The 17,244-nt window shown below is 45.1% G+C and overlaps 1 protein-coding gene and 1 long non-coding RNA gene across 2 annotated transcripts in view; one reads left to right on the top strand and one right to left on the bottom strand.

Moving 5' to 3' along the window:
- The window catches only part of LOC135812096 (uncharacterized), a 30,786-nt gene extending 24,132 nt beyond the window's left edge, over positions 1-6,654 (bottom strand). Inside the window, exon 1 of the mRNA XM_065325424.1 lies at positions 5,721-6,654. Coding sequence (XP_065181496.1) covers positions 5,721-6,357 — 637 coding nt within the window. The 5' untranslated portion in view covers positions 6,358-6,654. The remainder of the gene's footprint in view (positions 1-5,720) is intronic.
- A 1,345-nt stretch (positions 6,655-7,999) lies between these two features.
- LOC135812738 (uncharacterized) lies at positions 8,000-10,167 on the top strand. Its single transcript, XR_010552944.1, has 3 exons — positions 8,000-8,308; positions 8,401-8,570; positions 9,131-10,167. It is a non-coding gene; the product is annotated as an uncharacterized LOC135812738 (long non-coding RNA).
- The last annotated feature ends 7,077 nt before the right edge of the window (positions 10,168-17,244 follow it).

Here is a 17,244-nt window from a genome sequence, read left to right as displayed (position 1 = left end):
CTGTGCTAGTAATGGAGACCTGTGCTTATAATAGAGAATATACGGTATCTGTACGCAAATTGCCCTCGGCAGCATCTTCTAGCATGGTGCGCCAGTACGCTGACGATGTCGCCCTGTACCTAGCAGGCCGCAACCTACAACAAACTACCGAAGAACTGGCCCGAGATGTTTGCCGTATCAGGGACTTCCTGAGTGAACGAGGACTAATCCTGAATGCCAGCAAGGCCCAGTTCATTGTGTTCAACTCCAGATCGAAAAAAAGTATGCTCCTCCCTCCGACTCAACATTGAAAATGTCTCAATTGCACCAGCGACCACCGTCAAGTACCTTGGTATGACCTTTGACCAGCGCCTGACATTCACCGACCACACCAGTGCCCTTGAACGAAAGATAGGCGACAAGCTAGCTGCGTTTCGTAGAATCCGTGACCGTCTAACTGGTGATGCAAAGAGGATTTTCTACTGCTCGTTCATACAAGCTCAGCTAGTGTACCGTTCCGATGCGTTTTCCCATAGTCTGCAGGCTGGGCAACAAGATCGCTTGACTCGCTTCAGCAACTGTGCAGTGAGAACTATTTTCGGTTATCCCAGGTTCTGTGACATTTCTGCTATTCTAGCCAGATACCGCCTAGCTTCTATCTCCTTACGTTTGAGATTCAAATTGTTTGTACTTATTTACAGATCATTACATAAGATGTGTAGTCCACTGCTAACAGACTGTGTTTTGTGACTAACGTCAATGCCACACACACAGCGTCAATAACCCGCTCGCAGGTTACTCTGTCTCTTGCTCTTCCCCCGGCCAATAACCGCTATGGCTTGTACGCATTAAACTTCTTAAGTGCAGCCGATCGCTGGAATTCGCTCCCTGCTTCTGTTCGTATTTGCTCCACGCTATCAGACTTCCGCTGGATGATCCATACAAAAACATATAGGGTACCCTGTAAGAAGGCCTTAGGCCTTTGGGAATGCCCTATTAAAAATTTAATAAATAATAATAATACTTCCTCCGTTAAGCAAAACTTCGTTGCGTTTTTACAGTTCAGTCCAAATCATTCTATGGCTACGAACACGCTTTGCAAAGTGGAAAACAAGGCAGCATATGAAAGATATTTATTTACAGATGTCACACAGCTCGTTTCAAAGCAGTCCAGCTTCACTCTTCGTCTAAATCTGATGACGACTCACTCCCTGATGACATCGAGTCTGCATCCTCGCTGACTGTCGCCGCCAGCGCTGCTGCCAGCTTTTGTTCCGCAGCCTTTAAAAGTTTCCAAGACACGATTATTTTGATCGTGGAGATCGCCAAGTTCTTCGCTCGAACTGTGAGCTTGACGACCTCCACAGTGGCGCTGGTAGTTGTGGCCACTCTCCAGAACGCCATGGAAGGAGCCATACAGACCCAAACAAACGCTCTCCATCTTCGCAGCGGTGATTTTGGCTGTGTGCAGATGCGCACCATCGACTCGTGCTAGTACAGCAGTGCCTGAGCGTTGGGGTGGTCCTGGACACTTCTTCGAGCAACACGGTCTTTCAAACTGGTTCTCATTTTCGCACTTTGGTGTCATGCACGCGCGCGCGCCTGGGGTTGTGTTCTGGTGACATCCTGTCGAGAAACGGTTCTGCTTCGCCAATCTTTCAAAGGACTCTACGCTTTTCGGAGGTTCAAAAAGCCTGTCAGAACAATGGACGACAACTCAGCTACCCTATGCAGGGGATAGATCACTGACATGTATGTCTAATTCCGACAGAAATATCATGACAAGAACACTAAAAACGCAACGAAGTTTTGCTTAGCAGAGGAAGAAATAATAACAGAAATAACATCACATGACCTCCTCCCAGTCATTTGATGGATGTTGTCATTGATATTAGGTATGACAAACGGTGGTGCCACATAAAATGTACTGCCACATAAGGCTACTTCGAAGTTCATAAACGTTATGTGCCAAATTGGCAGTCCAGTATGGACAGACATGTGCATGCATGCAGTACGAAGTCACCGGCAGCCTGTACGCACTGCACTGTGCCATGTTCGGCGTCCATGTATGTACAGGCACTGCATTCGAAGTGACGTAACGAATACTCGAATGTGACTTAACGAATATTCGAATGCGACAAACCGAACGAATGTTCGAATATTCGAATATTCGTTTCACCACCACTCACTATTATTCTTTTCAAATTTCCATCTGCTGTGTGTGTGAGCGGTGAAGATACGGAGACCCCTGGTCAGCGAAGCTGCTTACACAACACCACACCGTCACTGCTTCTGTGTGCGGCCCCACTCAGTTGTTGTCGTGCTTTTAAGTATTTCTTTTGATGCTTCTGCGATTGCCCTGTCACAGCCCCAGGGCTTGTCTTTCGCTCACCTTGTCCATTTTCATCATTTTCTTCATAAAATATTTCTTCATAAAACCCCTTCACACATGATTCCGACAAGCTCAACCCGTAACACGCTTATCCTGACTCTTGTTAAGTCAGCCCGGTATCTAAAGTCCCCCTTGTTTGCAGTTACTCTCATTGGTTATCATTACCATACGGTCTGAAAACTTGTTCTTCTATTGATCAGTTTAATGATCTACTATCACAACTGAACTACTGTAAGACATGTTATTATAACGAGTCGCAAATTTAACGATTGTCCAAAATTCGTAGATTAACGAGAAGATATGTTAACGATCTTGCAGTATTTCGGCATATCCACACACAACATATATGAAGCAGTACGGCCACAACGGATCTTATTATAACGAAGGAATGTCATCCGTTAAAACGTTAGATTTACTTCCTCGTTATATATACATGTCTTACAGTAGACGCAATGATTATTATCGAAGAACATTCTTGAATACCTGGGTGATGCACGAATTTTGATTGTGCTCACTTCCGTTAATCGTTTTTCTTTGTAATTTTCCACTCATTTATGCTTTAATATTTGCTTTGTTTTCCTAGCTTACTATTGCCGTGACTGGCTCAACGCCCTTGTCTCAGGGGATTCTGTACCTGCATTAGCTATGCTTTTCACATGCTATGAGATTGTGTCTAATAATAATAATAATAATTTACGAGTTGCGAATGTAAACTTTTAGTATAAAAATAATATTAAACAAAAGAAGAAAAAGAGAAGAAAAAAAGCAGCCACGCTGCAATATGTGTACAATGATGCTGCTGTACAGTCCATCGTTTCAGCTGGGCATTCAGCGACACTGTATCTCGTATAGGAGAGACACTGTACGCACCAGTGCCAGTAGCGGCTTATGTGGCTTGTGTTGGTATTCGTGAAGAACATAAACACTAGTACTAGGCATCCAGTTACCTTATGTTTACAGGGGAAGTGCAGCGATTTTTCAAGTAGGGTCCAGAAGAAGGACAACTGGATATCGGTTCGAATGGCATATCTCTCACTTCCATACGATTAGCCAAACTTGCCGATTCGCCAATTGCATGCTCACGTCGCCATAGCGACCAGCTCAGTGATGACGTATGAAGGGCTCAGCTCCACCACAGAGAAGGTCGATCACTGCATAATTATGGTCATTTTCAATTGGTTTACTGTATTCACGAAGTGAAAGCTGTGTTCAATGCAAATTTTCACCAGTTGTAGTCTTCTGGGTGCTGAGTCGAATGGTCTTGGTCCGAGGAAGCTGAGACGCTTCCTTCCTCCTTTACTCCCAATCGAACTCACCACTTCCTCCGAAACTGAATGACTGCGCCCTACTAGATGAGGATTTGTATGCAAAATGTCACTAAAAGCGCCATTTTGTTCTTATAAAAGCACGGATGACCGCGATTGGCCCATATGTTGTCGTCTTTTGGACGCCGAGTCGACTGGTTTGGGTCCGAGAAGGCTGCGATGCAGCGTTCGATCCTTATTTCCAATTGAACATGGTTGAATAAGCGGTCACGTGCTCATGCGTACACCAGTCACCTGGTCACCGTGCCTGCAAGGTACAACTCACAGCCTGTTTGGGCGCGTTTCTCGAACTCGAGTTGAACCTTGGTGTGAAAGTTGTGGCCTGCAGGCACTGTGACCAGGTGACAGTGACCCTTCTGTTCAACAATGTATTTCATGTTTGAGTTCCCCGATGACTGTGACTTGTGCCTGCGTTCATGCTTTGCCAGCTAGGTTTTATTGTACGCTACGTTTCTTGCAGTAAGTGGGCTTCCACGAATGCTCCACCATATTTTCTGTCTCACTCCCTCCTGTCTGAGTGAGAACCCTCAGTTAGGGATATCAGCGAACGCACTGCGCAGCCCATCTGCGCAGGTCAGCCTGGCCCATCTACGCGCGGCCGACAAAAAAACTCATGAACCCTTTCATTTTTTTGCAAAATAAATCGTGCGAAGAAGATGCACGGAATGGCTGAAAACTAGGCTGAGGAAAAGTAGCATCCAGAGACTCTCAAACAAATTCAGGGCCCATCGCTTCTGACAATGGCAGCGAAGACATCAGGGAGCTGATTGCAGCAACTCTCTACCAAGCGCGACGCTGGTTACTCACCAGGGCAGGGCGCTTCCATCGCGCAAGAAATGGCCGCGAGCGAGAAATGCAAGTCCGATTTTGGAACGATCCAACCAGGGTAATCCCTTGAAAATTGGCCTGAACACCTCTCATACTGGTGTTTCACGATGTGCAAACTTTCAGAGAAATCGACCGGGGAGAACGTGGTGAGCTCGTGGGTCCTCCTGTATCGCGTATGATTTGAATGGTCGCGGGGACAGAAGAACAGTAATTTTACGACTCCCAGCGGTGCAAACAGACCGCGGCCATGTTTTCTCTGTCGGCCGCGATCACGTTCAAAAAATCGATGACGCAATGCATGCGCAGAGGCCTGCGCAGTGCGTTCGCTGACATCCCTACCTCAGTTATAATTATTTTGTTTCCTGTTCCACCCTCTTCGAAGTTTGATCCGACTTGATGCGAAAGTTCAGCTTGCGTTATTTGGCTCGCGCGTCGAAAACGCGAGTGACCTGCAGCTCACGTCGAAATTTGGAGTTTCACGCCAAATTTGCGTGAAACTGCGCGTCACGTCGGAAATATTGTGCATCTTAACCTCTCTATTCTCAAGATATTGTAACTTGCATTGTAGTGTTGAGGCAACGAACTAAAATAAATCAAAAAACGAACAAACAAGAGTTGGTTGCTGCTTGATATGACTGTGCTGGAAGGCCATCATTGGTCTCTTCAGCGTACAGTCCTGCTCAATGAAATCCAGTCGCGTCCCTCGAGTACTCACCGGGCGTTGCGCAGCCCCAGACCTGCGAACACTGGGCTGCGAAAAGGTGCAAGGCGCAGACTTGAGTGACGCGACTGGATTTCATTGAGCAGGACTGTATTTTGTAGACAGAGTGCACTTCGCGAAGAAAACAGTTCACATAGCAGTAAGCTGCACGATTCCATCATGCATTGCTTAATACCCAGATTTTGTACGCCTCTATCTATTTCCTTAGCCTGTCCTCGATTAACTGCTCCCTCTACATAAAGTTGTCATTTCATTCTTCTTGCAGGAGATCCCCTCGACAGGCCCAAAGCCTTTGGGAAATCCTTATATATTATAAAATACAAAATACAAATTACTGCTATTCACAACACAAACTAATTCACGGTTCGCGAGAGACTCGGTTTGACTGAGTTTCCGGCATCCGCAAGAACGCCACCACCACCACGAAACATAAATCAAACAAGCAGCCCTACCTAGGTGAAGATGCCATCCGTACCTTGTCTGTCATTACCGTTCGCTGCGGCATGACCCGAGACCGTCGCTGTGCGAGTTGCCGACGATGTCTCTCCTCTCTCGGGCTGCCATCGACTCCGGGACTTGGTGGTTGCACTGTCCGACGCATCATAGCGTGACGCGTGGGTGTTTCGCCTGCGGACTGCCACTGCTGCGGCTTCTTCCGCGAGCGACCGTTGGCTGTCGTTGGCAAGCCAAGATTCGGACAGTGCGCTCTGGTCACTACCTCCGCCTTCCGGCGACATTGCTGTATCGCTGGAACCGCCCTCGTTCGCTTGTGAGTTTCGACTTCGACGAAATAGGCTGGCCGCCCCGCCGCGTTCGGTGTCCGCTTGGCGCAGCAATTCTCTGTGCTGTTCGAATGGCTGCTGCCGTGCTGTACCGGTGGCTGACGCGTTGTGGTGGCCTCCGAGACCTTCCGCACCGCTAGCAAAGTCATCAACACTCGTTAGCTCGTCCATGGTATGCCCGCTGGGGTCCGCATGCCGCTCGGTAAGATTGACGTGATACGGACTCTCCCAGTCGTCAAGACCTGAGCTCTCGCCAGCCGCTGAGCTTTCCAAGGCTGTTGGTATCGGAGCTCCATGACCGGGCGAGCGTGGTGAATGCGGACTTGCCATCGAGGAGGGTGATTGGAAAACAACCCTCCGACGTTACCAGAAGGGCAGGGACGTCTCGTCGCCTACAGCGTCACGAGAACAACTAAAATAAGTGGACAAGAGGAAAACGGAAGAAACTTGGAAGAGGCGTCGAGAGAAAAACATGGACGAAAAGAACGCGGGAAAGAGAGAGAACTGACTGAAAAACAAGCCGGCGTTTTTTCCTGACCTCGCAAGCCAGAGCAAGGACCACCACGACTGCTGGAAAGGGAGTTGAGCACTGTGACAGCGCGAGTCAGCGAGAGACGGCTGACGAGGGAGCCATGGCAAACAAGTAACATGGCCAATCGTTTTCGTTACCAGAGAGTCGTAAAAATAATGGTGATATTTTTACGCCTCCCTGTGAAAACATTTTTTTAAATGAAAATAATCACCCTTGACTTCTCCCGACGTTCACAACGACGGTTACGTAATGTCGTTACATTCCCTGATTGGCAGTGATTCCCTCAGGCTCAACTATCATGTGACTTATTACGGAATACTAGGCATGGCGGATATGCTCGAAAAGGTGGCAGATTCTGCTCGAAAACTGACGAAAAGCAGTGAAATTGGCAGAACCATATAAACCTTGTGGCGGGCAATTCCTCGAATTCTGCTCCATTTCTTTATCCACATACCAAACATGCATGAAACTTACCAGAAAATGTACCCGAATTCTGCCAATTTTTCTGCCGGCGTTATCCGCAAAGGCCTACGGAATACCCATCGATATCGCCGGCATTATCGGCTGACAAAGTAACTTAGTTATCGGTGGCGCTTGGCAGGGTTCTCTTTCGTTGTTTCTCGGAGGAAGGAATCTGCAACTACAGATAAGAGTGGTGGGGTACGCTATTGTAGTGTTGCCTGTTGGTTGGTTGATTGGTTGGTTTATTTTAATTCGCACAATAAACGGGAACTGCGGCTACTTGGCCCAATGATATTATGGCGAATGGATAAGCCGCATTTAGAAAAGAGAGGACAGGACTTAGAAAATTACGAAAGAAGAAGTATCTGACAGAGGAGTCCGCAAGCGAGTATCAAGGGTGACAGGGTGGTCGAGGAGAGCTAGGGGGAGGGTTAGTCTGAGCAGCAATGTGGTAGGCAACTTATACTAAACTTTTTCTTTCTTGCTATGGTCCGAACGTCATCCGGCAGCGTAACATGTTATTTTTTGTTGTGTGTGGGCCATATTATGGTAAACACTAGCTGCCTAACATTGATTTTACTTGTTACTGTGACTTTGTGTTACGCATACCGGATTTGCAACAATACCAATAGGACAAATGGAAAACTTCATCCAAAGTATAAAAATAAAATAGAATATGCATACAACAATTACATGTCCGAAATCACGTGGATCACGAGAATCAGTCCTGTTAGTGTTAGGTGTTAGGCTTTTGTTGACGTCACTTCTGTCATTTCATTGTATCGTATTACTCTTCAGACATCAATCCTGAATGGCATAAGCGAAAGTGGCACCCCCACCGCCTACGCGGACATGCTTTTAATAATATAATGGGGCTGTTAAGTGATGACGTCACAGTTCCTTCGATACGCATAGCAACGATCCCACTGGGGACAAAAAAAAGTAGCGTCGTCTCCACCGAACCAGTTGTCAGTGGCAACATATAGGAATCGTGTACATTTCTTCGTTTCTTCTTTGCTGTTTTCAGTGAGTGTTTTGTTTTCTCTTTGTCCTTGATCTCGACGGTGTTGTCGTGCTCATTACCTAACTGAGACGTCTCTTGTGACTGTAGCCAGTGTCACGGAGGATTTTATTGGCGTGACGAGGTAGATCGCCGAGATCGACCGTGAAAAACGCTCTGCATTAGTAGCTCCTGTAGAATGTCTTCTGGAATGGCGTATCCATGGTCAACAAAGCCAAGGTGCAAGACAGCATAAGAGATCGTGTAAACGATGTGAACTCCAAAAGGTAAGCTCCTGAACAAGTGGAAAGATATGTGTATTTACAAACTCTCTCTTCATCCATCGATTGCCGCTATGCATTGTATTTTGTCTTAACAGATAATCTGGACAAATAAATTATTGTATCTGGAGAGTGCAATCGTGCTTGGGACCCATCCCACTGTCATCACATGGCTGTGGTGACTAGTGTATACCTGTACCCGGGAGAGTTTTTCCTCAACTGAGACGGAGTGTAGGTGGATGGATCATGAGAAATGCGAAGATGTGGAGTAAGTTGTGTCGAAGAAATGTGTAATAAAATGTGTAATAAAATAAAATTTACTTTACACTCAAAAATACATTGTACACTGTACATGTACATGTAACGTCATGATATACGTCATGATAATGATTCCATCTTCATAATCTCCGCAACAGGTACGCCATACGCACCGAATACATGGTGTGTGTGCACGCGCGCGCTTGCGTGCGCGCGTACATGCACACACTCTCATGCGTGGCCGAGTTGGCCGGATGAACAGACCACGCATTTGCACGAGGTGTCCGTCATGTCATTGGAATGCTGTACTTTATGACTTTATTCCAAAATGTCTTGCCCCTGTCAAATGGAGTTTGTGTCTATGCTCAGCGGGTATCGGGCCACGACGCCACACTGCAGTCAGCGCTGGAATTAAAATAGCACTTCATGGATTATTTTAACTAATTTCCTTTGCGTTTACATGTACTTTGTTGAGCCCGTGGTTTTATTTCTGTGTTCTGTTATGATTGGCCTCTGGAAATAATCGGAGTGGATGTCATTTTTGTCATATGTGTGTGCCTTGTGCAACAGGTTCAAGGCTAGATGCACTTCACATTCGGCGTGCGATCTCGGCGTCTGGGACCTGATAACGTCTTGGTTGGATGGGTAATCAAGGATGATACTACTCGGCACACCAATGTACATGTCAATGTATTTTTTACTTTTTCAGAGCTGCACTATTTACGGACGATTGTGTCTGTTAGAGAGGAAATAAATAGTATTCACAAACAAGTCCCACTTATTGTTTCTGTTTGTAAAAGGAAATTGCAATTTTTTGGTCATATTGTTCGTTCCAGCTGTTTGTCATTGACTGTTCTTCAGGGTTGTGTTGCTGGAGGTCTTGGCCGACGCAGGCCCAGAATGTCATGGCTTGATAATATTATTTCATGGACTGCACTGGACGTGCAGTCCCTGCTCGCTGCTGCACGCGATCGATTTTTATGGCGCTCGCTTGTTCATACTTGCTCTGTGACGCCCCGGCGGCCTTAGGGCTATGGGCTTGTGATGATGACTATTTACGTCTTGATGCTTACTTCGGTGCTAGCGTGTTTCCCCCGGATTATTTCTATCATCATGCGTGTTCTTGGGCTGAGCGAGCATATGCACGAGTGTGCAGCTATAACCCTGTGTATCTTTGGTTACACTTTGTTCTGCAATGCATGTACCTTGTAACAGTATGTGCTTGCACTGCTTTGTGTGGCCTGCGTATTTCAGGACTATTCAGTGCATTAGACCCAGGTTGGTTTGGTTGCCGGATGCTCTCTTGTTGCGTCACTCTGTGTTTTGTATTCATCAATTTCTGGGCTTGAGAATTGAGCTGGTGTGTGGTTCCCAATATCAAAACATCATGCTGGTGCTCTGTGTTTCGATTATCGACTGTCCGAGCAGTCACGATTCATTACCAGAACGGCCAATACTGTAGTCTCTCGACGTGTTTGTCTTTTTGTGTTTTCGCCGGGGGAATTAGCGGTGACGTTGCACATAGAACGGCAGTGTTGCATCACTGGACGACCCTGCCTCTGCATCTGATTTCATGTCCCCAGGATCTGGTGCAGATACACCAGACAGCCACTTCCTGTAAACACACAAACAGCAAAAGAAGAGATCCCGCAAATCAGGAAAACCATTGTGGAAAATATCGAGTAGATCACTATTATTATTATTATTATTATAGGCTTTTCCGCGTTGGCATCGCCAAGCAAGCTTGGCTAGCCTTCGCATAAGCTGCTCCACAATGATGAGACGAAACAATGAATGTATGTATACACGATCTAGGACAGAACCAAGGTTGAGGATATTTTTGAAGAAAGCTGCAAGTTGTGTTGAGGAACACAAAGTTACAAACTCTACGAAAGTAAACTGCAAGAAATGTTTTGGGGTTGATCTCATGATTATTGTAGTCACAGGTTGTGTTAGTAGCATTAAAGGTTGTGTTTTCACAGGTATATTGTTTACATTCCTATTCTTTTACAGGATAATATTTTCACAAAATATGTTGGTCAATGAGTTATGTTATGGTACACCGTACGGCCATGCAGCTGCCACAGGTAGAAGCAGTATTAGGCTTTGATGTATGCTTTTATCACATTGCTGCATAGGTCTTTCCAGTCTTGTCGTGACTGGGAGATGGCATGGAGGTTCTCAAGTTCCTCGCGTTTCTTGAGCGACCCCCCGATACGCTGCAGGTCCTGGTGCAGACTCAGTGGCAGAGTGGTACGTGGCCGGCCCCGCCAGGTGGCAGCGGAACTTGGGTTTTCGAAGTATGCTGCCATCATAACGCGTGCTGGTACATCGTCGTTCATACACCATTCAATAACTAAAATATTGCGACAGAGCTTTCGGCCAGATTTTCAATTCATTGCATTCCCAACTCATCACAACCACGCGCTCTTCAGCCGAACTATACAGACACCAGCAAGGACACTTCCGTTGAGAGATAATATTGCTCCACGCCCCTAGACAGCTGTTTCGCTCCCTGCCGGAGCTCATCAGTAGAGGATGATAATGGAGGAATGATCATTCTTATACACCAGAAATGGCGCAAGTGCGCGCTTTCCACATATATCAATGGCATATGCAAGCTGCTAAAATGGTAAAGTGTGAGAACAGCGATAAATAATCATAGTACGCGCTCATTGGTGGAGAAACACACTACACAAGCGACGAAAATCTTACTCGGAATACTGATGCCAATGGAAAGTACACGTATGAGCTCCGGCAGGGAGCGAAACAGCTGTCTAGGGGCGTGGAGCAATATTATCTCTCAACGGAAGTGTCCTTGCTGGTGTCTGTATAGTTCGGCTGAAGAGCGCGTGGTTGTGATGAGTTGGGAATGCAATGAACCATTCAATAATCTGGAGTAATTACAGTGAGACAAACACTTCAGTGCTCTCTCTCTCTCTCTCTCTCTCCTCATCCTTCCAAAATACCCTGTAACAATTCCCTAGAATTATTTTATTATATATTTTCAGGACATCATTCTGAACATAATAACTTCTTCCATGGGTCTTCAATCACCACGGAGGGCGAGAATATATCTAAGTCATGCAGTTTACGGGAGGTGCGTGCTGTCATGGATATAGAGGCTGATATTATTGTGCCAGCGTGAGGGCAGAGACAGAAAGAAGACACTGATTTCTTGAACAACTCACCTACATATAATCGAATCCACAGGGAGCGCTCGTACTTTGATCCATCAGGACGCGAAGAATCTTCAAAGCACTCTCAAACACGGAGTTTTACAGTGGGCAGCCAATTTCACAGCCATTATGAAGGCCCTCGACGACTACAGGAGATTTGTAGAGGAAAGAACAAGGAGTAAAGAGCGACAACAATCGCTTGAAGAAAAAGCAAAGAAAAACTGCTCTCTCTCCAGTCATTTAGATGCTGTTGCCTTTGACAACTGGTTCCATCCAGAGGACGCGACTTTTGTTTGTCCCCAGTGCTCTCCGTTGCTATGCGTATCGAAGGGGCCGTGACGTCACACTTAACAGCCCCATACCGGATTTGCGTGTACATGTACATGTACTTGGTCTTGGGGGTGACATGGGGAGACCGTCGTTGCCAAGCTGCCCAGTATCGCCAAGAGTATATTTTAGCCAGTTTAGGCGGGTTATTCACTCTTGATATCATGGACAAGACCAGCATGCAAGACTGATAACCGTGAATTCATTCATCCCTATTTTGTTCGACGGGTTCTCCACAATCATAGCCACAGGTCAGTTGCACTGATCTTGATACCAGAAATTAGGCGGGGAAAGGAAAGACCCCTTGGCATATGGATACGAGCTAAGAGCAACTGTCCGCCACTGTAAACTAAATTTAGAAAAGCGATCCTGTCAGCTTTTCTATTATTGTGTTCACATGGCAAGAAAAACGACACCGCTATGCTACGTAAGTTTCTACGTAAGGTGCTCGGTATTTCACTTAGGCTACGTAAGTCTCTACGTAAGGTGCTCGGTATTATCTACCAACGGGTGGTAGCCGCGTGCTGTGCACGCGCACGGCAGACATTTGTTGCAGTGCAGTCCGTGTTCGGATGTGCATGCGCGAGGAACTTCCTCCTTTGGAACTGCTTCTTGTATGAGCTGTTTCGGATATTTCGTCTCCTGGCCTGGCTTATTTCGTTTCTGCGCTGCTGAGACCTCCTTTCGCGGAATATTACTCAATGACAGGTGAGTTGACCAGTTCCCTTTTATTCATTTCCTTGTGTTGACTCTTTCATTTACGAAAAGTGTGCTCATTTTGGGCGGAATGCAATAAATAATGGAACAGCTGACAGGATCTCTTTTCTAAATTTAGCTTTTCCGCTGCCCAGGCCTCCTTTTACGGAATACTCGATGACGGGTGATCTCTGAGTTGACCGGTTTCCTTCGATTCATTTGCTTAGGCCAAAACAAAAAATAGGCTTGTTTCCGGTCGGCAACCCCTCAAAAAGGAGACTCGGTCGGCCGGAATGAAACTTTTTTTGGATACTTTTTTTTGGTTCCTCAATCGTTGTGGTATTGATGGACAAGAGCACCTACCTACACATATATATGTGTACATGTACATTGTACATACATCATGGCAAGGATCAATGTCAAAGTTGACTGACTCACTGTTCTTGTACAGCATGTGGTGTATTCCTGTTTTCGAACATCCTGAGAAATCAGCAAACAGTTCGAGTCCTTCCAGCTCCGTTATTCTAGCTCGTATCGACCCCGGAGGTTTTCGAGCCGACAGCTGAGAATCTCTGCTACCTTGTAGGTGTTTCGATTGTGGAATTCGGTTGAGATTTGACTGAGTTATGACGCGTTGAGTGCATTTGCACACATGGCATTGCCACCGTTTGTATACATTTGGGACCAAAACAAGTTTCAGAATTTGGGAAAAAGTGGCCCGGTCGGGCGACCGGAAACAAGGTCATTATTTGTTTTGGCCTTATGCTCACCCTTTCATTTACGGAAACGTGTGCTGATTTTATTCGGATTTAGATCCATTTTTATCTCTTTGCCCTTGTCTACAGTGTGCGAAGAACGCGAGTTCACCTTCTTGACGGTGAGGCTTATGTTAGATGTGTTGTCGAAATACTCATATTCATTGTACATTGGTACGTTACAAGTAAGGCACTGGTCAGTGGCATACTATCGTTGGCAGTTCCCAATCTGGAGGGAAAGGTTCAAGGACCCATTGACCGAGTTTGCAAAATAAATTCGCATATCAGGGAACATCTCCATTGTGGAGAGTTTCAGTAAACTTATTTGCTTCATACGAAACAAGTCAAAGGGTGCAGTCTCGTCTCGTCAAGATCTCGTACTTGTATGTTTGGATTTGTTTACTCGAGTCTGGGCTGTTTGATTTATTATTTGTGAGTTACGCCGAGATTGCACTGCCCCAAATGAAGTTTCGTGCCGCCAAAGCAAGAATTACGATCTGCAAACTGTTTGTAGTACCTGCAAGAATCTGCTGTACATGTATCGTACTTTCTCTGTTGCTGTTTCAGTTGCCGTCATGTTGCTAAAGAAACGTTCAGTAGAGAGGTTCTGCAAAACAAAAATTCGAACGAAGTTTCGCGACAGTCCTTGCGAAAGTGTGTACGAATTTTTGCACGAAGTTTGCGTTCTGCACATTTTCGTAGTTTGCGCTGGCCAAGTGCACGTACGCCATGACCCGATCACACGAAAGTGTGTACGACTGTTCATTTCGCGTTCCCTGCAAGTTTCGCATCCAAAGCTGCGAAAGTTCGTGCGAAGTTTCGCACCTCCTGATGTAGAGGGAAAGTTTGTACGCATTTTCGTTTTGCAGAACCTCTCTAGTGACTCATTTGTTTCATACGAGACGAGTCAATGAGTTGGTGTGGCTTAGAATCTTTCGCTGTAGAAGAAATCTATTCGTATGTCTATTGGAGAAATAATTGTATTCACTGGTTATAAAATAGGTTAAGACAAACTCACAGAATAAATACCATCGGTCCCTTGGTGTTCGTCCTAAAGAGGTTCGACTGGATATCATTCAAACTCACCAAAAGATGTGTAAGATTTTATTATTATGGAGTGCCTTGTTTATTTCTCAGTACCTCCAACCATAGCCTTGCCCCTTTTATCCTCAGGATCAGTGTAGTTGTTGGAACGATATGTCGGACTCGACAATGTATTTATTTACATTTTAATACATGTATATTGTTCCTCCTTTGCTGTGTTGTTTTAGAAAATCGTGGACTAACAGTTTGAAGTCATTGAACTACTTCCAAAAGTTGTATCGACATCAACAGGGTTACGATTTCAGTGCAATACGATGCAGGATGACCTTATCACGATAACCCATGATTACAAACCATTATAAACACAGAATCAACAAAAACATCTGCGACACGCACCTGGTTACATTTCTCAAATAAATCTGAAATATCTGAAAGGCAAGACAATTTTATGACAGAGTCATGAAATTCTGCTACAGCAACATGCACAGAATGACCTCCGTATAAAAAGAAGTATCACCACGGTCCACCACAACTCACATGTTTCCCCGCAGAAGAACATGCTTGTGCCATTTTCTGCAAGAAAAGGCTTGCACATCAATGCGTATAATACAGTATTGATATGATGTGAAGGCCATCATTTACATGTTGATATAGGGCATTCCATTGATTGGTGACAGAAAAAACAAAAGAAATTATAGCAATAAAAACTGCTTTATGGCAGTTTTCTAAAAAAAGTTATTGTGTTCTAGTCCATGGACCCCGTCTAAAAAGTAAGAAATTAACAAAATGTGATAGCTGAAAATTAAAATTTCACACAAAACCTCACAATAATCACACACAGAATGAAAAGCTACATGTAGAAGACCTTTTCCCCTCGTGATCCTCTTTCCTTTGCATGCATGACATGCATGTTGCCAATTGTTGGTGCAGTACAAGTCTAGTGTTGAAAGCAGCATTTCAAGTGTTGTGATTATTGTGAGGTTTTGTGTGAAATTTTAATTTTCAGCTATCACATTTTGTTAATTTCTTACTTTTTAGACGGGGTCCATGGACTAGAACACAATAACTTTTTTTAGAAAACTGCCATAAAGCAGTTTTTATTGCTATAATTTAATATTGTAGTAGTACTATCGATACAGTCAGAAAGTGCCATGAAGTAGAGTAACCCTCTTGCGCATGTTGTACGTAATGACTTGTAATGATTGATACGTACTGTCGATAATTGATTTCGCTGGTGCACACGTTGGTGCAGCGCTGGTGCAGGCGCTGGTGCACGCGCTGAGTGATGCACGCGCTGGTGCAGCCAGTTGTTTTGGGTTGTACGTGATGCAGCTTGTTGAGGAGAAGGGTTTTCAATATTTTGTGTTCAGTTCTTCTTGCTTCTGGCCTGGTCGAGGTCGTGCTTTTTTCTTCTGTAAACTTCTTGTGCATTTTGGAATTGAAATTAATAATTATAGTCCAACTAACACTTATATCCTTGCGCTGGGCTGGTGGTGGATAATTCCACAACAGCCACAACTTGGCACAAAACTGACAGAGTACTAACTACTAAGACATTCGACGACCTGAAACCTACTACGTAGTAGCTTCAATACATGCGACGTTAAATAAACTTCTACAACAACAACAACAATACATCTCCGGAGCGCTAACCAACAGCCCGGCTTCCAACTCGGAAGGTGCTAGGTTACTAGAAGAGGGGGGGGGGGGGGGGGGAGGTAAGCGTAGCGGAAATGAGCACTACCGGTAGTGGAAGTCCCTCGGGAACTCGGACGTATCCATGTGTCCCGTTCCTTTCTACATTTTATACATTTAATGCTCAACAACGTTGAACCGAGTTTCAAATTCGGTGGAGTATTATAGAACGGCAAGAACCGCAAGAGGAGGTGTATTTTGGGGAGGTTATTTGGAAGGAGGAACTGCCTTTACATCATGTTGCTTGTTCCTTGCTAAAGTACTGATACCGCGAGGGTTGTTACCGGTATCTGATCATTGTCAGATTGACCCTTATTAATTATTATTGACCCTTATTATTGGCTGTATTTGGGTCAGATTCCAATACAGCCACGATGGCCCACGAAACTCCAGAGCACTAGTAGTACTAGTAGCCTGATCTACGACTCGTGCATCCTGGTTCACCTGTGATCATGTAAGTACAGTGCGTATCGGTTATAGTGTGGTCGTATACAAGAATATACTGCTTACAAGAATGAACACTCATTTTTTCACAATCATAACACATATTTATGTGTATATTAAATAATTTATTCTTACAAGCAGTATTATCGCATAGTAGAATATATCGGCCCTAAGAATGGATTTTGTGTAGCAAAATATGCCAGATTAGTGCAAAGTGTATCGCCTGTAGTAATAACATCTGTGCTCTGTGCATACTCAATACAATAATATTCAACACAAAAAGAGAGTTATGTCCAAGGGAGCATTGGAGAATCACTTTTTCTGTCCAGTCGGACTCCTTCTTCCGACTTCTCTCGTATCTGCTGCTCCGCAGTCGCCTAGCACCACCGCGAGTCTGATTGATCCGTGTACGTGTGTATCATGTGTACGTGTCCACATGCCAAACGTGCGCGCATATGATATGTCACACGTGATTTATCGTGTGTAAGAAATATCGGCAATAAGAATCAAAATGTCGATTTTCAAACACCCACGCTATAACCGA

Source organism: Sycon ciliatum, chromosome 3, assembly GCF_964019385.1.
Source record: "Sycon ciliatum chromosome 3, ocSycCili1.1, whole genome shotgun sequence".
In the NCBI taxonomy this organism is placed as follows: Eukaryota; Metazoa; Porifera; class Calcarea; order Leucosolenida; family Sycettidae; genus Sycon; species Sycon ciliatum.
The sequence above is the reverse complement of the archived record's forward strand: the minus strand, read 5'-3'. Positions and strand labels throughout refer to the sequence as shown.